Source organism: Hippoglossus hippoglossus, chromosome 16 (genome assembly GCF_009819705.1).
Source record: "Hippoglossus hippoglossus isolate fHipHip1 chromosome 16, fHipHip1.pri, whole genome shotgun sequence".
In the NCBI taxonomy this organism is placed as follows: domain Eukaryota; kingdom Metazoa; phylum Chordata; class Actinopteri; order Pleuronectiformes; family Pleuronectidae; genus Hippoglossus; species Hippoglossus hippoglossus.
The window spans coordinates 12005467-12027538 of record NC_047166.1 but is presented as its reverse complement, the minus strand read 5'-3'; the positions used below and the strand labels follow the sequence as shown (position 1 = coordinate 12027538).

Below are 22072 nucleotides of genomic sequence, written 5' to 3'. Positions count from 1 at the left end.
ACATGGCTCCTTATCAGGCAGAGCCACTAATGGAAAATCTGACAGGAAACGGTGCAGAGGTCAAAGTCTGAACCGAACTCAGAAACTGAAATGCTGAACAGCAGATTTCTAGAGAAATATTCCCATTTATCTGACCACTTTTTTTATCCTAACTTTTCTCCTGAAGTTCACAGCTCAAGCACATGAAGTCAGAAAAGTGCAAAAAAACGACTATTACTGTGAAATTTCTCCAACTTGTAACAATATCCCACCACTAAAGCTCAAACTATGAGTATTCTATGTATCTTTGGTTAGTAATAGATATTAGTGATAATGGGTTTGTCTTTTATAGGACTGTATGTGTCATTGTTCTGTTCTTCCTGTCTCCTTCTTGCTCGTCAGCGCCCATTGGCTGAGTTCAGGGTGATTAGACAATCATTAGGTCCAATAAAACATTGCTGGTTAGCACTTGGTTAACGTTTGACCAGAGACAGGATGGGGCTGCTCTGATCCCTCCGAGGGCTGAGGAGTGACTCGCTCGATCTCTCCAGGAAGGTAAGTGTCCGCGCTCTCCTGGCTCACAGTTTTGGATTTGTTGGGTGTTTGGATTTTTTTTTAAAGATCTTTTTTTAGGGGCTGTGTGTGAGTAGGACACACGCTGGACAACATCTGTTGGTTCTCACAGGCTGAATCTGACATGTCGGGGGTTTTAAGTTTGTAGAAGGAGCGCTGTGATCTTGACTTGACTTTGTCAGGGCCGTTTGTGTCTTGTCTGACAACCTCTGTGGCTTCCTGGGTTATTGGTGGTTCCTGGTATTAGGGGGAAATGACCAGTATGGGAAACTAGATTTGGTATCATAGAAGCTGTAAAATAAACGGATAGTCTTTAATTTTAGAGGAGAACAAGAGGCCCTTCATGCCCAAACATTTTTTTCCACTTTGTCCATCAGGCCCTTGTTGGAAAAGTACAGAAAATAATTCAATATATAATACTTTCCTCACTGGAAGTCAGTCAACTCATTGCATGTTGCTGTGTGTTGATTGGTAACGCCACTAAAGCCTTGTCAGTTAACCATGTGTCCGTCAGTGGAGGTCGAGGACACTAATAAATGGTTAAAGGTCCTGGTAACTTGGAGAGATATCTTTGTCCTTCTAATAAAAGAGTCATTTAAAGTGTTGGCGACATTAGGTGTCTTTACGAGGGCTGAGCTACAAAAAGGTCATTGGCCACGACTCAATGTCACCTTCACTTTCTGTGGTGGCTGACCTCACCCTTCTCCCTCGCCTGCACTTTACAACAACAGGAAATCTCAAACTTTGTCCTTGTTCCTCATATATTTCTTGAACATGGTCATTTTATACAGATTAAGTCAGTTTTGTTTAACGTTATTGAACATAACTCGTGTTTTTTTCCTTTCGTTATCCAAAGCATGTGTCAATCGTAAAGATAATTCAGTCTATGTATGTCTGAATGCAATGTCTTCCAGGCACAATAAAGATTATGCTGTAGAGCAAAGTCAGTGTGTGTGTGTGACAGAAAATATCACCATGTGTGATGAGTTTTCAAGCCACACACACACACACACACACATGTATTACACACTTTACATTGACCTTTGTGTACCTGAGTCACATTCACTGGGATCCGGGTTACAAAAAGAGTAACAGGTTTGTTATAAAGCTCTGACTTCTCACTTTCTCCTGGTCGCTGCTGCGGTGGACACCTATCGGCACTTTAAGTTCACATTGAGCTCAAAGTGTGAGGATAGACTGAGATAGTGTGCACATAGATTCGAAAAGATAGACGACAGATTTAATTTTTCTTTCATGGAGCAAAATAATGTGCTGACGTTCTTCAGATGAGTTGAGTAATAATAATAATAAATCCCACGCATTCTCCACTACTTTATACAAGCACCAGATACGATGAATGTCACCAGAGAGCACGATGAATATTGTGCCTTGGGAATTTAAATGTTTAATTTTCATCCTCTTCTTTTTGCCTCCTCCCTTCAATCCCCATATCTCCTCCTCCTCCTCCTCCTCCTCCTCCTCCTCCTCCTCCTCCTCCTCGTCTCCCTTCCCAGACTGTGATCATGACACCCATGGTGCATCTGTTGTTGCTCCCACTCCTGTTCAGCATTGTGAGTACATAACACTGCCAACTGCTTCTGCGCTCCTTCAATACATTTTCGTAATAATGCTCCGAAACATGAACCTGTTAAAAGGTCTGTGAAACAGTTGGAGCAGTGGATTCATGCTTGGCTGTATCCATATATCATTTGTGGCACAGGTTTGAAACGTAAAAAAAGATTTTATTTTCGGCCTTTACGGCGCCTCGTGCAAAGAAACCACTGCTATGTTACAGACGTGTGCAGGAAAACCTGAAGTGACTAATGTAAAAAACTAAACGGAAGTGAAAGGTCGTTGCTCAGCTCAGTCAGAGTCTGTAGACTTTGCTCTCACGTCCTTCTGTGAAATATAAGATTTTCTTTACTGGTCCTGTAATTGTGGTTCAATAAATAACTGCCACTCAATCCCTGACTTCAGTTGCAAGTTCGCTGAAGCAACAAGGGCAAATGTGGGCGTGAGTGTGAGAGGTTCCTTTTCCCCTCAGCCCGTACTGTATTCAGTGACCTTCGACCTCTGTGTCTGTGCTGTGATAGGCTGGTGGGAAGGACCTGGAGGAGAAGAAGGGCCTGTTTGAGAACACGGTGCTGGATGTGCCAGAGGGGACGCCGGTGCCGTATCCCATGTATCAGGTAATACACAAATGAATATTTCTGGTTCACGCTACTTCATGCTTGTACTCCATTTCATTTTCAAATCTATTATAAAAGCCCTTTCAAAAAAGCAGTGTCTACACATTTGTCACATGAGTCAGATGTGTTGAAGTTGTTAGCAGTTCCACCAAGAGGAGATTTTCCTTTCGATCTTTTCGCCTGGTTTCATTTAAGTAATTGTTTTAGGCCCTAAGTGGTAATATTATCCAATGTAATCACAAAAAGTCTGAAAAAGAACTACAAACTTGTATATAAGCTTTTCAATTTTGATTTATTTTTCTCCCATTAATTATCTCATTCCCCATCAGATTGAACCACTGGAACCACAAGCTTCTGCAGCAGTTTTATGCTACTTGTGCTTTGATGCATTAATATCATCAATCTGATGATGTAATTTATGGTCATATATCAGTCACAGGGGCCAAGTACTTTTACTTTTGATATTTGAAATACACGTTGTTGATAATACTCGAGAATACTTGAGAATTTCTACACTGCAGTATTAGATCTCTTAGTTTTTCAGTATTTCTTGATTGAATCGCAGCCAATGAGGATGTTTAGTAAAATCTCGCAATAAAAAAATCTGTTTTTTCCTGCCCATAGTTCCAGGTGACAACTCCAGGTGTGAATAATTTCCGGCTGAGTGGAGAAGGTCAGGAAGACATCAAGATTTCAAAGGACGGCTGGCTCTTCCTGGAGAGACCACTGGACTGGTCTCAAGATAACCATTACATTATCAAGGTCTTCTTATTAATAAACACACAGAGAATTACACTTATGCACTGCAGCAGCAAACCTGTATTTATACGTGTGTGTGTGTGTGTGTGTGTGTGTGTGTGTGTGTGTGTGTGTGTGTGTGTGTGTGTGTGTGTGTGTGTGTCCAGGTGGAGGCGCTGGCAGATGATGAAGTGGTGGAAGGTCCAGTTTACGTGACCATAAATGTGTTGGACATCAACAACAAGGCTCCAACCTTCGTCCAGAGTGACTACACGGCTGTGGTTAGAGAACACAGTGCAGCAGGTGAGAGAAGAAGAAACACTTGAAACTGTAGAAATAAATGTGCCATGAATTAAAATATGTGCTGAGGCAGTTGAATAACTGTTGTCATTGTAAAGTTCATGCACATTGAGGGCAATGAGTTTTTAGCACTGGGCTCATGTTTTGGATGGAGATGTATTTCTGTATTTTCCCTCCATAAGAATCCAGTCACTGAAGCATTTGCACTTCTCTGTTTGACCCACTACAAAACTATGTAAAAACATTGGTTTGTTCTGTCCCTGGTTCTGTTCCAGGTGTCGCATTCACCCGTGTGTCTGCATCGGACGAGGACGACCCCGAGACTCCTAATGCTCATCTGCGCTACAGCCTGGTCAGCCAGATGCCCAGCAAAAACCAGATCCTCCTGTTCCAGATCGACCCCAACACCGGAGAGATCTCCACCACAGAAGAAGGTGCTGCACACAAACTCCAACCAAACACCACCAAACACACACAGAGTGTCCTTGGGGAAATCTATAATCCGTCCACCCCTGCCTGTAATCTGACAGTATAGTGACACTCTAAATCCAGATTACACCGCTCATCTTGTGTGCTCAAGATTAAACCTGATTGGAGGCAGATTGCCTAGATGTGTGGCGCGATGTTGATCACTGATTACTTTGAGTGTGTGAGTCTGAAGATGCCCGCACACATCTGTGCACTGTGAGGGAAGTCTAACCATTTATGTGAAGATACATAATGTGTGGGAATTGAGTCATGTTTGTTCTTCAACAGGAGAAAAGGGGCTAAATGCCCGAGAGAGCATCCAGTACACCCGGGGAGAAGATCAGAGCATTGAGGCTCTGAAGACAAAGTTTGACGACTACTGTCCAGTGCCGAAGATCCCCTATGAACAGAATCCCTTCTTCACCTGTGTGGAGAGAGCAGGTTTGTTTCCAAATGACATATAAACGATTGATCATCCTTTAATTGGTCATTAACAATGTAAGAGAAAATAGTTAGTACCTTAACTACCTCGTTGGTCTTTAATGATAGAGAAGGGAATATCTTCGAACAGCAGATTTTTTTATTTAAACAATTATTTGATTTCTTGAGGAAACAAATCACAGTTGAACATGCACAATGGTGAATAGGGCAAAGAAGAAGCCTTACAGAATAACAAAGGGTGAAAACAATTCAAGATTCAATGATGAAATATTAATAATTTTGTATTAATAATTAATAAGTAGTTTTCATCCCCTGCTGTTTTGTAAAGCCTCTTCTTTGCATTTCCACCACACCCCAAATGCAGCCTGTGACAGACTTTTTACTCTAGACGGTTGCACTTGAAATTTATTTTATATATTTATCAAAACTGGGTCTGCTAATTAATTCTTCAAGAAATGAATTCATTGTTTTAATTATAAAATGTCACAGATTCTCACAGCGGGACTTCTGTTTCTGTTCCCAGTCATTTGCGGTGTGTGTTAAACTTAAAAGCTGCAGCACTTGATGACGCTGAGTGATGAGTGATGGATGCTAACGAATACAAAATCAGAGTGTAATGTAGAAAGTGTTTGCCAGGGATCAGCGCTGTGTTTTATTGGGTAGTGAGTTGATGAGGTCGGCCGAGGAGAGTGGTTAAGCCAAATTGGTGTGACTCAGCTTTCCAAAATTAGAAATCCACCCCCATTCCACTGATTTCTCTTTGTTAGCTCTAACTGCAAACTCTATCTTCCTCTGTGGTGACAGAAATGAGGAGGAGGACTATGGACCCCATGGACGACCCAGACTACATCCTGTTTGTGCGTGTGCAGGATCTGGGAGGAGAGTCGGAGAGCGCGCTGACTGGAAACACCAGAGTTCGCATTATTGTGCAGCAAAACCTGTGGGTCAACCCTGGACCGATAACTGTGAAAGAGCACTTAGAAGGAATTTATCCTCTGACCATTGGAAAGGTGTGGTGGGCTAAACACGCCGGACACTCGCTGGGCCTGCTCCATATCCATTAATTAACCATCTCACCCTGGGTTCTTCCCGTGTCTCTGGATCCAGGTCCAGTCCAACGAGCCAGAGGCCGTCTACAGTTTGGTGCAGAAAGAGCGAGAGCTGAAATTCCCCTTCCAGATCGCAGAAAATGGAGAAATCCTCCTGACAGAGCCGCTGGACAGAGAAGACAAGGACATGGTACATGACACATGAGTAGTTTGCTCCGTCTCTTAACTCTGAAATCAAGATGAATTGTGGGTATTACTCTCGAACTTGTGTTGCTTCTGTCTTCAGTACATCCTGGTGGTGTTTGCGAAGGACGCCGATAACAAAGAGGTGGATCGGCCCTTGGAGATTCAGGTCTTGGTGGAGGACGTGAATGACAATGCACCAGTGTGTGAAAATGAGGAGACTGTGTTTGAGGTGCAGGAGAACGAGCCTGTGGGTAAGAAGTGTTTGTGATTATTACATAAAACAAAATCAAATAGAATTTTCATCACATGAAATATAAATATTGGTGCATCAGATTATTTCTCTATATGACCAGCGATAGTTTGTACAATGCATCTAAAAAGGACTGTTGCTCTTACTGAACTGTAGTGAACTCTGATTTACGCTTGTCAGCTTAAGAGACCTCTGGAGCGCTCTTAAATTTAAGACAATTTTTAACTAGTAAGAAAATTTGGTTGCAGTGGTTGGCACTCTCGCATCAAAGCAAGAAGGTTCCTGGTTCGAATCCTGGTTTGCCCGGGGTCTTTCTGTATGTTCTCCCTGTGTCTGTGTGTTTTTTCTCCAGGTATTCCAGCTTCCTCCCACAGTCCAAAGACATGCAGATTGGGCTTAGGTTAATTGGGGACTCCAAATTGTGTGTAAATGGTTGTTTGTGTGTCGGCCTGTGATTCGCTGGCGACCTGTCTCCCACTCTATATCGTCTGGGATAGGCTCCAGTGCACCCACGGCCCTTAAAGGAAAAGCTAATAGATAATGGATGGATGGATGATACGTTTTTTGGGTCCCTAAGCTCTGGTTCTTATGTTTCCAGGCAGCCTGATAGGACAGCTGATGGCCCGTGATGACGATCAACCCGAGACGATGAATTCTCACCTGACTTACACCCTCCTGCCCGAAGATCCATCCACCCCAAACAAAGTCTTCTCCATCGACGCTGCCTCTGGAAGAATTCAGGCGTTAAGCATGCTACAGCGAAGAGAACATCAGGTCTATCAACTGGATGTGAGAGTCAGCGACCCAGGTAACACACAAACACTGTACGACGTAGATGGTGGTGTCGGTTTTCGCATCAAGCCGTCGCACTCACAGTTTTTCTCTCACAGGTTTCAGTGTGGACTGCAAAGTGGTCATCAAGGTCATCGATGTCAACAACGAGAAGCCCGAGTTTGAGAAGAATGATGTGAGTGTTTGAACGTGGCGCCTGCCTGGCTCTCTCTCCTCGTGCTGATTGGCTGGTTCCCATCACGTTTCTTTGTGTGTGTGCAGTATGGCAGCCACACTCTGGCAGAGGACACCCCTGTGGGACACACTGTGGTGACCATCACGGCCACGGACGCTGACGACCCAGGCAGCGGCAGCTCCCTCATCGAGTTCCACATCTCCGCCGGCAACGATGATGACGTGTTTGCCGTGGAAACTGACGGCAAGGGCGTCGGTCAGCTGGTCATAGTCAAGGTGCAGCATCTCTATTCTCTACATCTCCCATTCAAACACACATACGCATCATTGGGTGCAACATTTGAGGCCCCTTGTACTTTCAAAAACTCACAATTGATCCTCTATTTTTGTATTTGTGTGATATACTTTTTTGGGGAGTGTCAACTAAATGCTGTTTTTCAATATGCTTATCCAACAATTAACTTTTAAATGAATAAATTTAAATCAAATTATAATAAAAGTAAAGTTCCCTAAATACAAAATTATATTGTTTTAAACAGGCCACAACTCAAAGATATTACCCTTATAATCGCATGATTCAGAGAAAAAAAATACTTTTGAGAAGCTGCAGCATATTTTTGGTTTATTCATTTGTTTATAATCAAAATAGCAGATTTGTTTTCCGTGTATTGACTCATTTCTTCAGTCTCCTTGTGTAAATCACAGCCCAGCAAAGAAATGAAACTTTTATCTCGTCATAGACATATTTCTAAAATCAAAGTAAAGAAGTAAATGATGCTTGTGAGCTCTGAGAGCTGCTGTCAGTGTTGTGTCTTTCTGCCCTGAGGTTAAATGTGAAAAGGTTAAATGCTCGACACACTTAATGCATGTTACGTAACAAACCCATTGATTAAAGCAGATAACTGCACATATTTCAGAGCAACATAATTCACAGTAAAATACAACATGATTTATAACATGAAACCTTCGAAACCCGCCCTGCACGTTTCTTATAACCACTTTCTTTCTCACCCAACAGCCTTTGGACTTTGAGGCGTCTCCCACCTACAAGCTCCAGATCGACGCTCGTAACCCAGAGCCGCTGATGACAGGCCTGGAGTACGGCATCGAATCCACGGCCTTCGTCACCGTGTCTGTCACCGACGTGGACGAGGCCCCGGAGTTCAGCCTGGACTTCCTGGACGTGGCCGTACCCGAGAACACCACCAAGGGATCGGTGCTGCTCAATGTGGAGGCAAAGGACCCAGAGGGCAGAGAGATCATGTAAACACACACACACACACACACACACAGCAACAGCCGCTCAGTGTCCCAGTCCTAACGGCTTTCAGTTCAATAGTTTGACCTGGTAGAGTCAGACCGTGGTGCAACAGAGGAGCAAAATGGAGTTTCAATAAAAAGACGACTGAGCAGCATTTTATTGTCTGAAACCAACAATGAACTGATGCCACAATCAAGTATTATCTGTGTGGCCTGATCTACTTTATCCCCGTGTGTCCTTCACCTCCAGTCGCAGCAGCCGATAAAAACTCACTCATGTGCCAAGTTGTTGCACCGGATGACACAAAGCTTTATTACAATTAACATTCATTTATTTATTTATGTGTTGTGTATATGTGTATTCTTTTTGATACTTATGCCATTTTTGTCCTTCATAGTGCTGCTGCTGGGAATTATGAGAGAGTAATGTGTCACCTCATTCACCCCTTTGTTAAAAATGTTATAATATTTCTTTACCCTCAGAAAGGAGGTTTTGTTTTCATCAGCGTTTGATTGTTAGTTAGCAGGAATACGCAAAAAAAAGTGATTCCAAGGAAATTTTGTGGAAAACCTTTATTTTGGAGTGAATCCCGATAAATGGGCAGCATTTTTTCCCCACTTTCTTTAACATGGCGATATTGGTTGTTAGCCTTGACGGAGTTATGCACTCTCCATGCACCCACCCAGTTTGTTCATTTATCTCTTTTGGCTGCAGTAGCTGCTAAGATGGCTACAAGGTGTAAAGCAAAATTTCAGACCTCACAGCATCATCTTAGACACTTCGAGGAGACACTGTGTCCATGTTCTCCTGCAGTTTATGAGCTGGACTCTACTGAGATGTACTGAGCCACAGTGGAGTGACCACAAACTGACCGCACACAAGGATTTCATAGTTTAGGGAACATCAGGGCAGCTCCCCCTGAAACCGAATATTGATTTGTTGTTTTGTCCATTACTTTCCCTGCTTTTCAGTATCTGCTCACTATATACATGTGTGTGTGTGTGTGTGTGTTGTTGGGTGTAATTCCTCTTGTGTGTTGTGCAGCTTCAAGTTGGAGGGTGATGCTCGTGGCTGGCTGGAGATCGATGCTGCCACAGGACAGATCAGGACCAAAGACAAGCTGGACAAGGAGACCCTGGAGGCCTTCGAAGTCACCGTCACTGCATTTGAGAAGGGTGAGAGGACACGGAGACACAACTCACAGCTGCTCAGTTATTACACAATCTCCTAATGGATAAGTTAGGCACCTGCTATTGACAAGGCTTGTCACTGATTGGACGGAAGCTCTGTCCATCTTTTTAACACAAAAGAAAGGTGGACAAAATTTGTTGTGACTTCTTATTTGCCGTTATGACTTTTAATTTGTTGTTGTAATTGTAATGCATTGTGAACTCCGACCTTTAAAACAAACCACTAATTAAGTAGTTTTAAACCAATGCACCTTTTTTATCCCCCTACTACAGGGAACCCCAAGATGTCTTCTGAGCGCGTCGTGTACGTGCGGCTGCTGGACGTGAACGACAACATCCCCAAACTGATAGAGACCGAGGCCTTCATATGCGTAGCCAATCCCAAACCTGTCATCATCAAGGCCCGAGATGAAGACAGCGCTCCCTTCTCCCAGCCCTTCACCTTCGCCTTCGCCAAGAAGTCACCCAACTGGGACCTGAGCCGTGTTGACGGTACGTCGACATAAAGTTACCACTGAAGTCATAGAGAATATTACAACGTGGAGCGTATAGTTAAAAAGGTGGAAACTGAGATTGTCACATCTTTCCTTGCTTTCTGTTTGTGTCATGCAGATACCTCAGCTAAACTGACCCTAAGGAAAAAAACGACTGAAGATAGAACCTTTTCACTTGCCATCAACATTAAAGACAACGCAGGGATGGGAATCTCCCAGCGGTTTGATGGTGAGTCCAGTTTTTCATATGAGGGGAAAGACAACAAATACTGATCCTAACAATGTTCCCTTATTAACATGAACACAGGTGGTTTGGTTCAGTGTTGAACTGGACTGAGACCACATGAGGGGGAAGAATATCTGAGGCACATTTCAGTTAGAGCTCAACTGATGCAGATACCATTATTAGGGAGTGAAACATTTCCAATATATTAGCTGGTATACATATTTTACAAAAGCGGCAATGATGACTCTATTAATACTGTAAAATATAATATATGGTTTAACCACAAGTTTTTTACATATACTATACATAAAATAACACAAATACATAAAAATATATAGTACTTGAATTAAGAAAATAAACTTATTTGCACATCTTTTCGGCACTGTTTATTCTGTAAAATAAAAGTTTTCATATTGATGGCTAAACATTAATGCCAAAACCGATATATCTGTGTAAGGCTGATATATCGATCAGACTCTAATTTCAATATTATGCAGTCAAGTGTAACACAAAAACCCACTACAACCTAAGTTATAAAGTTTGATTTGGATCAAACAACATCAACAAAAACAAAAATTGTAAAATAGTTGAACAGTAAGTAATATATTTTTTTTTATTCATTTGGGAATATTTATAATTAATCCATGACCTCTTAGTTGCCCCGTTAGTTTTTTCGTTGTTATAGAGATTAACTAACATGTCTCTGATGCACGCGTGTGTTGCTCTCTCCTCTCCACATCCCAGTGAGAGTGTGTAACTGCACCACGCAGGGCTACTGCTACATAGCACCAGAAGATCGTTCCTTCAGATTGGGGATGGGACCCACCATCGGGATCCTGGTCGGCACGATGGGATTCTGCAGTAAGTCTCACACACATTACGCAAGATCTCACCCATGACACTGTATCTATTGTATTATCCACAGTCACGTGTGAGTGTCCGGCTCTGTGCTGACTCCAGTTTGTTCTTTGCTGTGACTGATTTCTGTTTCTGTCTCTTCTGCAGTTCTTGCCTTCATCATAGTGATCAAACGCATAAATAAAAAGGGCAAGAAGCCGAAAGAAACGACTGAGGATGGGAACGCCCTGATGTAGAGACTACACACACACACACACACACACACACACACACACACACACACTCACACACATATTATTTTATTTACAAGATGGAGTTGATGAATGGGTGCTGTGCATACTTAATTGAACCGTCAGGTGATCCCATACTAATCACAACGTTTATGCACCTTCTCCACTTAATTTATTATGACTCCCAGACTCATAAGCAGTGCCTTCAACTCACATGATTCAATTAGATTTTTGGCCAGAGCTTGTTTTTTATTTTCTTAACTGTTGAATGTTGAGCAACATCATAAACCAACAATGTCACAGCTCTGTCTGTGTTTTTCCCCTGTCTTTCCTAATAAACAAAGAAACTGGGGAAAACTGCGGTTTTTCACGTCATCTTTGTGTGCGTGTCTGTCGTGTGTGGGTGCATTTAACGGCAGACGCATGGAGGAGCAGGTGACACATAACACAGGCTGTCACACCTCTGTTCAAAACACTCAACTTCCTTTCCACAGTTTCCCTTTATTCAGATGTTTGAGGGACATTTACTCTGTGTTCACAGTCCCGTCCATCTTTTTATGTCCCCTCTCCTCCTCCTCCTCCTCCTCCTCCTCCTCCCTCCGTGTCCGTGTGCTGCAGCAGGGAGTGACGCTCTGAGTCATCTCTGTGACAGTGGGATACAGGCCACATATTGTTAGCGGTGCTGAAAAGAGAAGGGCATGATTGTGGGCTTTTATGCAGCACAAAGAGGCCGAGACACAAAGAAAAACACAAACCAAGTTACAAAACACACACATGTTGAATGTGGGGGCCACATGTGCTGCCATTATCATGCATCCTTTCAGTACATGTGCAGTGTTTTGGGGATGAGTCATAGAGCCGCCTGCTGCCGATTTCAGACAGCAAAACATTGTCAGAGGCCGAGGAGCAAACTGAGTTACAGGCAAACTCTTCATGGAGCCTCCTCAGTGTTTATGTCTGCACTTTCTCTTCGCCTGTATCCCAGCAACACTTTCCACAACAACACACACTCACACTCACTGAGTACTGGTGAGAGACATTGAAAGGTTGTGGGCCAGAGGAGACGTGGTTGGAGTAAAGACAAGGGTAGTAAACTGTGTGATGGATAATGTGAGCACCTCAGAATATCAAGACTCACCATCACCACTCAGACACTGTTTCTCTGTACTGGACAACTATTTTATCCTAATATAGAAATAGGAAGGGAGGATAATGACATGACAATAACAATCAGCTCTAATCAATAGACATCAGAGAGCGTGTTTAAAGGTCAGTTGACTGAATCTTAAAATTCACCCAAAGGATCCACACACGTCAGACATCGGGTGATTTGTGACTTGTTTTTCATTATTTTCAACGAATAAAACAGGGACCAACAATACGTGACACATGAGATTACAAAATATGACTGCACACTCACATAATGTATCAATTGTGCATCTTAATTTAAAGAAAATAATATACATATAGATACAAAACTCTTATTATAATTCTGCCAATGTAAGTGTCAGTTAATGAAATACTGTGATTAAGTCCATTTGTCTAATGGTTATGATTTTTAATGTAAAATATTTTGTTGATTACTCTTTTTATTGTGAAGTTAAATATCATTTCATGCTTCAAAATTATTTCCATGACACTTCTTATTTTGTATATATAAACCTGAGATGCATTTAGACAGTTTCTGTGTTTTGTTTTTTGTCAATCAAGGATTGAAATGATCTTTTCTGCTTTCGAAATCAATAAAAGCTGTCACTTTTTATTTTATTATTTCTCATCTAAACATTAAAACCACAAATGCGTCATAGACATAACCTTTATTTGACTGGCTGATGAGCTGTCCTCTGTTGGGATTCTGTACATCAAACAGTTGGTTTATGGAGATGTGAGATCTGATCTTTGTTGCTGCATCTTAATCCCACTTACAACCATGCAAATAAACCCAAGGAGCAAACGTCATTCTGATTTTATGAAGTCCCGGAATAAGTGTGCACACGGCAGCGGAAGTGATGGAGGACTGGAAGTGACCAAAGTAGGACATGGGGGGGAGATAATCGCAGATAAACAAACCCACCAGTTGCTCTGGAAGTGATGACGACCAAAAAGAGACGTTAAAGTCTCAAAGTAAATCTTCCTACGTCTCAGCAGAGTCAGTGAGATTACGCGGTAGTTTCCCTCTATTACAAATAAATTGAAAAAGTGAGTAGCTTTAGGTTTCCTCAGTTTTTGTTAATTGTGCCCCCCCCCTAGATCTCCATATTTTGTTCCCATAATAACATATATAGATTATATATGTATAGTTTTACCTTTACAGATGATGTCGGGGGTTTTTTTTGTAATCAAAATCAATCATTTATATTATCAAAAGTACAGAGTTTAATACCCACAAACACATGCAGATTGCGATTAGGTTAACTGCAGACTCTAAATGGGAGTCTGAATGACGACCTGTCCAAGGTGAACCCCACCTCTCGCTCAATGACAGCTGGGATTGCCCCCCCCCTCAAAAGATTGTTTATAGGATATAGATAATAGATGGATGGAAAAAGCTCATTAACTTTTGCATTTAATTTTAATTAATATTTATTGATGTATATTTTGTAATCCAGCTGTTACACGTGCCCTGTTGATGGTAGCATTTCTCCAGAGCAGATAGTTTAACACTGGTCACTTCCTGATACAGCAGCATCACCTAGTGGTAAAGTTACCACCTCGTGACAATAACTTTATGACTCACACCACATTTGGCATTAAACACACTGTGAGCTCAGTAGTGACGACTGCTGCCTCAGACCTGGACGTCCTGTCACTTGTTAGGTTTGAGGCAGTGTCAAACAAAACACACAACAGTCGTACCAGCAGGTGAGTATTCAGTGTTTTATTAAACTGCTCCATATACAAAACTTAATCCACATAAGTTACAATTTATACATAAAACTGCAGATGAACATGTGTAACGTAACACTAAAGCTTAATAAAATATCTTTAATAATATTCAAACAGCGCGATGCAAACATTTACATTCTGCTCATTCGTTTGGGCGCAAAACACACGTCCCTGTGAAAAGTGTTAAGCTGGAGAGAGTCAGGAGTGTGGTCGGCTTCTACGTTCACCGCTGCTGCTGTCAGGAAAAATAAAATCTGTAAGAAAAGGTTATTCATACAGCCAACGACCAGCCAGGAAAATAACATAAGGCAACAGGAGTCCCTTTTAACCCAAACGAGCTCGGACGAGGAATTCCTTTTACTCCAACCCCTCAGAAGATGAAGCGTTGCTGCTTTAACCAGATGCTCTGACTGGGGTAAAACTTCAGTTAGTCAGTTCAGAGGTTCACTAACACATGCACTGATTTCCATCTACCACCGTCTCTCCAACCAAAGAAGTAATGTACAATACTTCATTTTATTCCTTTTTTTTTAGCAAAGAAGCCCGACAATAATCACAGGATAGGGTCACAGACAAGCCCAGTACATACCAGTCTGCTTATAGTGATGGGGTTCAGGACTCGTACTGTGAATATTTGACTCCAGGGCACCGGGTTCGCAAAACAAAAACGAAATCCAGCTCAGTGGTTCAACCTTTTTGCCTTGAGACCCTTTAAAATGATGCGCCGTCTATTTGCATTCCCTCATTACAGGTTATAGCCTGCTCCGAACATTGGGTGTAAGCAGCTGAACCACATTCCTTCTCAGTTATTTAATTTAAAAAGGATTTTTAAAACACCCAAAGAGGTCAAAGTATTTTTGTATATTTAAGCAGCAAACATTTGTGTAACAGGATTATTTAATGTGAAGGGAATTTATCAGATGCATTGTGGGTTCTACACAGTCGATCCAATATGGATATGAATGTCCTATTTAACGTCAGCACTTTAACAGTTGTCGTTTCACATGAAATCCAGTGTGCTGGAGTCAACATCATCATCCAAATACCCACTCGAGGGAAAATTACTGAATAAAAAGTGTATGTTTGAATGATACTAATCTCATATGTAACATCTGTTGTAACATCGATCCCTCAGATGCAGAAACCGCCCACAAAGTGAAAAGGATTGTGCCTGGGATGTTTGTGTCAAAACCAGACAGCAGAAGACGAGTGTGTCTTATTATCATAGCACAGACCAGTTAGAGTCAGCGCCACACGGCCTCTTCGCTCTTCAAGTCCCAACCTTCACCCTCTTTGGAATTTCTATATTTTCAACTGCACTTTCAGAAGTGGGAGGTTGAATCTTTTGGCACAAGAATCCATTCGAAACAGCATCTTCTTAGCCTCGCTCATGAGCATGTATGAAACTCTGACAGAGATTATAGTAATAAATAACATGTTGTGTAAGAGATTTCCATCCAGGATTTTAAAGAGTGATCTTTAACTTAACATAAGAAACTGGATCTTCTGTAGTAATGTCTAAAAACATACAAATTCTGTACATAAATAGAGATTAAACTAAGTAATCAGATATTAACTTAGTTTGTCCACAGTGTCTGCTTACGTGTAGATCTGCTGTACACATTTACACAAGTGTGTGTACTCGTGAGTGTGAACCCAGCTCAGGACTGCCCTTCCGGTCTCTGTGCTCCGATCACATGAGGGTTGAACTGAGAGATAATGATGGTGATGTCATCACGGTACATGCGAGCCAGCTCCTCAGGCAGCGACAGCATTTTTGACAGCCTCTCGTGGTCCACCGTGCCAAACTCGTTGTTTCCCACCGCGTGACGCATCAGATGGGTCGCTACGTTGTAATCCTCGAAAGCCGAGGACACTCGAGCCTTCCTCTCTTCGAGGAGCCCCTGCATCTGTCCCAGGGTGACCTTGTAGCCTCCGACTTTGAGTGGCTGACGCTGGTGCACTCCCGTTATATACTCGCCCACAACGCGAACCACCTCCTGTCTGTGGAGGGTCTCCCAGAGCCCGTCAGAGCCGATCACCTGCAGGGACAGACACATGAGAGTAGGAATGAAATGAATGAGAGTAACATCAGATAAGGAATGTTACTCACATACTCACTGTAGATGTCTAGATATAGATCAGTTACTGATATTTGTGACATCACACCACATATCTATTCTGGGAAATGCTGCCGCCGGAATGAAAAATACATCCTATACAATCGCAAAAACAGCCACACAACATGAAGTCATGAGCCCAGAAACAAGACAACACCCCTGAAGAAAAACCACTCTGTTTTAAAAACCACGAAGACTCACAAAGGCACATCTGTTTCTATGATACTTTCTGTTTTCTTTGCCAGCATGAAAAGCACATTTACCAGTTTTGTTTGGGGGAATTTGGGCAGATCTCAGAATGAATTAACGCAGCTACAGGTAGTTATGGTTGTTATTAGCTGGTGCATTTAAATTTTCCCATCTAAAAGTGAGATTCAAAATGTACCTTACTTTCATTCAGTATTTAATGAAAGGTTCCTGAACTCTGAATCACCAACCACATCTCTGTTCTGACAAAACAAGTATGTACCCGCTGACGGCCATGTTTGAAAGACAATCTGCCAATCAGAGGCAGAATTAACAATGAGGACCTCGTCAAACAATCCCCTACTTAACAGCCTTTATCATTCAAATAAACAGGAGATATTTGTGTAGCTGCCTCTTCTCTCACCATGAAGCGATCCTGTGGCCGCAGCTTGTGGTGTGTGATCTCAGGCTCAGCGGTCAGGTACGGTGGTGTGTGATAGTTGGGTGGGATGAACTTGGTGTGTTCGTTTTCATGGAGCTGATCAGGTCCAGACTCCAACACGCGCTTCTGCAGTTCGATGCTCCACTTGAACTTCACATCCCCGAACGCACGGAACGGCATGAGGAGGCCGAGCAACCGGTCCTGGTTTTCAAAAACAAAAAGACGTTAAAAATAAAATAAAATAAAAATAAATAAAATAAATAATGGTGTAATTACAACCACACGGAGCAAATTAGTAGCTGCATTACCTGTCTTATAACGGTCTTTCTCTCCGATGGAGGGTGTTCCCCTCTTATCCGTGCCATCTCTTCCTCGTTCTGGGCGCTGTGGTCATTAGAGAGCGTGTGAGCGCTGAAGGAGCCATCCTCCTCCTGCACCCCCAACACTGCCCGAGCATCTCCTGCATTGGCTATATACCTTTGGGAACAGAGGGGAGAGGAATAAATGCTTGAAATATTACATGAAATATTCCCCCTTATCAGTTTTATTAATATGTATGTATGTATTTATTCTCCGTACAGGTCTGATCCGTCGATGTGAGCCACACAAGCCGTTGCTCCAGAAAAGGCCACTCTCAGAACCCAGTAGTGCAGGAAAGCGTTCGGGTCTCCAACCTGCGTAGATAGGGAGCATGGTTTAAATTACATGCTGAAGAAATGACATCTGAGCTCCTCTTTAGACCATAAAAAAAGTTTCAATTTGGCTGTTCCCATTTTTTTGGCCTGCTCCTGTGGGGCAAAGGTGAAATATTCAATATGTGTGAAAGTCCTCCACTTTAATCATTAAACTAAAGTCAATGAAAAGCCTGATTCAGACCTCAACATCAATGACTTGGACTTTGGACACTGGCAGAATATTGTTGTCATGAATTTGAGCCTGGCCAAACAATTCCTTAACAACATAGGATTACAGTATGTTATGAACATGTTTCTCATGCAACATGTGATAGAAACTCTCTCAGTGCACTTGCCTTCAGGTAAGACTAATGTCAACAGAGGGGCAGCTTATGCTTTGTGACAATAACAACCCTACAGTCAAAACTTTACTGCTGTTGTAGTACAAGATAATATTAGATAAGGAAGTTTTAAATTGACAAAATATTTAGCAAACTGAGTCACAGGTACTGAGTTTCTGATGTGTGTTGATTACTCATCCCTGGTGTTGCTCCAGGGCTTATTTCACAATGCAAATATGCAGGTCTGATGTCAAAACACCAGTTTTACCCAGAGAACATCTGAGTTCCTGATTGGATCAATATTCCTTTACAAGGAATTTTACACACCTGAGCCTCCAGAGAAATATCATTGTCCAGCCTCTTGAACGCGTTCAGCAGAGCCTCACGGGTGTCTGGAATCTCCCCCGGGCTGAAAACAGAGAAGGAGGGCAACGTGTGTGAAATAGAGGGAGGGAGCCAGAAGTCGAGAACTGAGACCAATAACAGCACTGTTGGCAAAACAGACGAGCCAGCATCAGTGTGGGTACAAACCAGCGAGTCCAGTTTGAAATGTGGACAAACTTTTTGAGAGGCCAAAGCTGGGCATTGCATTAAGGCAAACAATTAGCTGCTGTAACATAATTGTGTAATTGACATGAGTCAGGAGACGGTGTCGGTTTTGAAGAGTTTAGACTCTGTTGTGCAGCCTTGATTTTGATTTCCAGCCCTCACCTGGTGAGATCGATCAGCTCCTGCCAGTAGGTCCGCAGGCTGTTGAAGTAGAGAGTCTGAGCCTCCCTGCTGAAGTAGTCATTGGGGCTTTTGTGCCATTGCAGGATGGGACTGAGGGCCCTGCCGGACTCTACCGCTGCCTCCAGTTCACACAGCGTGTCATGGGGCAGCAGAGACACTGCTATGTAGTAAAACAACCTCTCACTGAGCGCCTGGCAGAGAGGGAGAGAGGAAGATGATCCAACAGGGTATAAATATACAAGCTGACCATTAAACCATGAATCCTCCAAAGAATTCTTTGTTGGCTAATTCTGACAGATGTGCAGCCTAACACCTGCATATACCTTAAAACTTAACAGAGCATGTGGATTCAAATGTTTTTATGGCATACACAATAGTTAAAGTGACAGTGAATGTTTAATGCTTTAGAAATGACTGGTGTTAATATCTGTAAGTAATCTGGGGCTGAATGCATTTGAATTGAATTGAATTACTTTCTAAATGTCCTAAGTATACCTTGATATGGCCTCAATTCCTGGACAACCTCTTATAAACAAATGAGAGAAGTTCTTTTATAAAATTAAAATGGAAATTTCCCACATATTAGATAAGAGGTTGTTTACCAGCATACTGTGTCATGTGCCAATACCAAAATTTAAACAATGCAAGAATCAGTTTAAGAAAATTAGAGTAAACATCACATCAAGTGGCACAAAGCAGCACAATCAGCTCTACCTGAGCGCAGGCGCAGCCCGCATGGCCATCGTACACACCGAGCAGCATTCCTCGTGTCTGCAGGCATGTGGCCGCACTGCGACGGTCCTCTATGGGAGCGTTGGCTGGCAGCTGGTTACTCTCAAATCCCATTACAGCTGATACATTCTTCCCATCAAACTCTGGCACCTATAATCACAACACATACAAATGGTTAGTTTTGAACTTAGGTGTAGAGATGGTGATTAATGTTTTCTTAAAGTAATTAAAACCCCACAAACCTTGAAGCTGTACTCGTTGGCTTTGAGAATGGAGTTGACCTGTGGTGGTGAGAGGATGTAGCTACGGAGCACGGCGGCAGTCTGGTAACTTCGTAAGTGCTGGTGACCCTGCAACCGTCTTGAGGCAGGTCGGTGTGCCGAATGGGACCGGTGCTGTTGGCATGGTAACAGAGTGGAGGCCAAGACCTTGGAGCGGGGCAAACCCCTGAGCAACTGAGATGTCACGTGCATGACTGACGATGCAGTGAAGGCGCACACACAAAAACAGCTCACCACCAATGTTTTTATACCTATTGAAGAAGCCAACACAGACACAGTCAGGAAAAACATCTGGAGCAGAGAGTGTTCCCTCTAAGCTCCATTAGGCAAACAGTGTGCAAACAGAATGATGACGTCACGAGGTTCTGAAGCTGGGACATATAGCAGCAGGGTTTTATATAAGCACCTGCAAAACAGGTACATTTTGTCTGAACAGCAGCTCACTAACTGGCCAATTACTTGACATTTAACCATGATATTTACATAGGGATCAATCTTTGATAACATTAGACGAAAACCTCATTCCCATGTAGTGTAATACAGTAAATGAGACCATCACAGTGGATACAACCAAAAAAAAGATGCAATGGTGTGAAATGTGTTTAAATATCATTTGTAATAAATGGAAAATGTGTTGCCATACTATCAATGATCTTGAATCTTGTTTAATACCCCTACCTTTTAATCTTGCTTCTAATTCGGCCTTATTCTGTTTTATTAACTTAAAATCGTATTTACTTTTATCTTGTTTGTCTTTTCTCTTTCACTGTTTTTACTTTCTTTATATCCATACGTGTGTTGTTTTTCCTTTGCCGTGTTTTGAGAGAGAGAGAGAGAGAGAGAGAGAGAGAGAGAGAGAGAGAATCTGACTTGACAGCCATCAGACTGATCTTGAAGTTGAATCACCACCTGTACCTGAGAATTTGTATAAGGAAATGAAACAATTGGAAAATTCCCCTGAATTATCTGTTTATCTCGAATGCACTTCCTACTCAATGTGCATTCAACAGGGGAATACCAGACCTAGGATATCACATTGCATCTCTGTTGAGTGCTGAGGCCGATGGAAACGCGTCTGACTTTGTGTTAGTGACCTTTCCGGACTAGTCACCGTTCCGTCTGAAGAGAATCGGTATTAGAGGTGGCTCCACAGGGAGATGTCCTGGCTTGAGTTGCAACTCTGCACTCGTCTCCAAATACAGGTCAGCAGTGCTGCACGCCACGCTATTATTAGTCTTTCAGCCCTGACATTTGGATCCTGAGAAATGTTCTGTGTGGTCATGGCCAACTGAACTGGATCCAGGCTGCGTCTCTTCTTATACTGTGTCCTCATTACATAACCTAAGTAGATCTGCAGCCCTGCAGAGTGAAGTCTACACATAGTCTCATGCAGCAGATGATGTAGCTCACCTGACAATCTAGGCTAATATCAATCAATCAAAAATGTATTTGTAAAGCCCATATTCACAAACCACAATTTGTCTCATAGGGCTTTAACAAGGTGCAACATCCTCTGTCCCAAACCATCAACAAGAGAAAAAACTACCACAAAACCCCATTAACAGGGGGAAAACGTAGACACGTCAGAGAGAGACACCAACATGTGAGAGATCCCTCTCCCAGAAGTGGAGTAGAGGTAAGATCCTACAGGGGCTGGTCCTGGTTAAAGCTGAGCATCCCGTTCTCCTCCCTAACCCAGTGCATGAGTCAGACTGGGAAGAAGGGGAGGCCTCGCTCCAGCTCGGGGGCTGTGCACGAAAGTTGCCATGTTTGTTGACATTAGGAGCCCGTGCTAGCTTGTAGCAGGTACGCACAACGCGGGCTAACGTCGGCGTTGTTAGCAGGAGTCACGACGTCACATCAAAACAGGGCTGACACACGGCGCCAGACTAAGACACGGACAGACGAGCCCTCGGGACGTGCGTCACTAACCCGGGTGGAGCAGCCAAGTTCGTGCTAAGCGCGGCTAGTTGAGGTGACACCACAGCCCCGGCTCCGGTTACACTCCCCGAGCCGGAGGAGAGCCGCTCCCCGGAGCTGCTCTACACAACAACGACTAACCCACCGCGAGGGAGAAAACATGTCGGAGCTCAAACTCACCTTACAGGGAGGAGAATAAGTGCGCGAGGTTCATGTCTCCTCCTCGGAGCTTTATACTCTCTGTCGGTCTCTGGAGCTGCGTGTCGTCCCGCAGCGCCGCACCGCACACTCAACGCTCATTGGCTGAGCCGTGACGTCAGCCCCGCCTCTCACGCACGGAGGAGACCTTTCAAACCAGCA

The 22072-nt window shown here is 43.0% G+C and overlaps 2 protein-coding genes across 2 annotated transcripts; one reads left to right on the top strand and one right to left on the bottom strand.

The window, feature by feature from the left end:
- Positions 1–454: 454 nt before the first annotated feature.
- cdh17 (cadherin 17, LI cadherin (liver-intestine)) lies at positions 455–11750 on the top strand. The gene is made up of 19 exons (XM_034611536.1): positions 455–534; positions 2067–2123; positions 2646–2741; positions 3366–3503; positions 3647–3782; positions 4055–4213; positions 4536–4688; positions 5493–5698; positions 5796–5927; positions 6024–6174; positions 6772–6981; positions 7064–7140; positions 7227–7415; positions 8158–8402; positions 9445–9575; positions 9864–10082; positions 10203–10313; positions 11055–11171; positions 11316–11750. The coding sequence occupies exons 2-19, from the start codon at positions 2076–2078 to the stop codon at positions 11402–11404; spliced, it is 2607 nt and encodes an 868-aa protein (XP_034467427.1). The 5' UTR covers positions 455–534; positions 2067–2075; the 3' UTR covers positions 11405–11750.
- A 2504-nt stretch (positions 11751–14254) lies between these two features.
- On the bottom strand, positions 14255–22036 carry pdp1 (pyruvate dehyrogenase phosphatase catalytic subunit 1). Its single transcript, XM_034611639.1, has 9 exons — positions 21893–22036; positions 19754–20043; positions 19494–19661; positions 18759–18970; positions 18375–18456; positions 17612–17706; positions 17341–17509; positions 17015–17233; positions 14255–16326 (listed from the first exon to the last, which is right to left on the bottom strand). The coding sequence occupies exons 2-9, from the start codon at positions 19982–19984 to the stop codon at positions 15946–15948; spliced, it is 1557 nt and encodes a 518-aa protein (XP_034467530.1). The 5' UTR covers positions 19985–20043; positions 21893–22036; the 3' UTR covers positions 14255–15945.
- Positions 22037–22072: the final 36 nt, after the last annotated feature.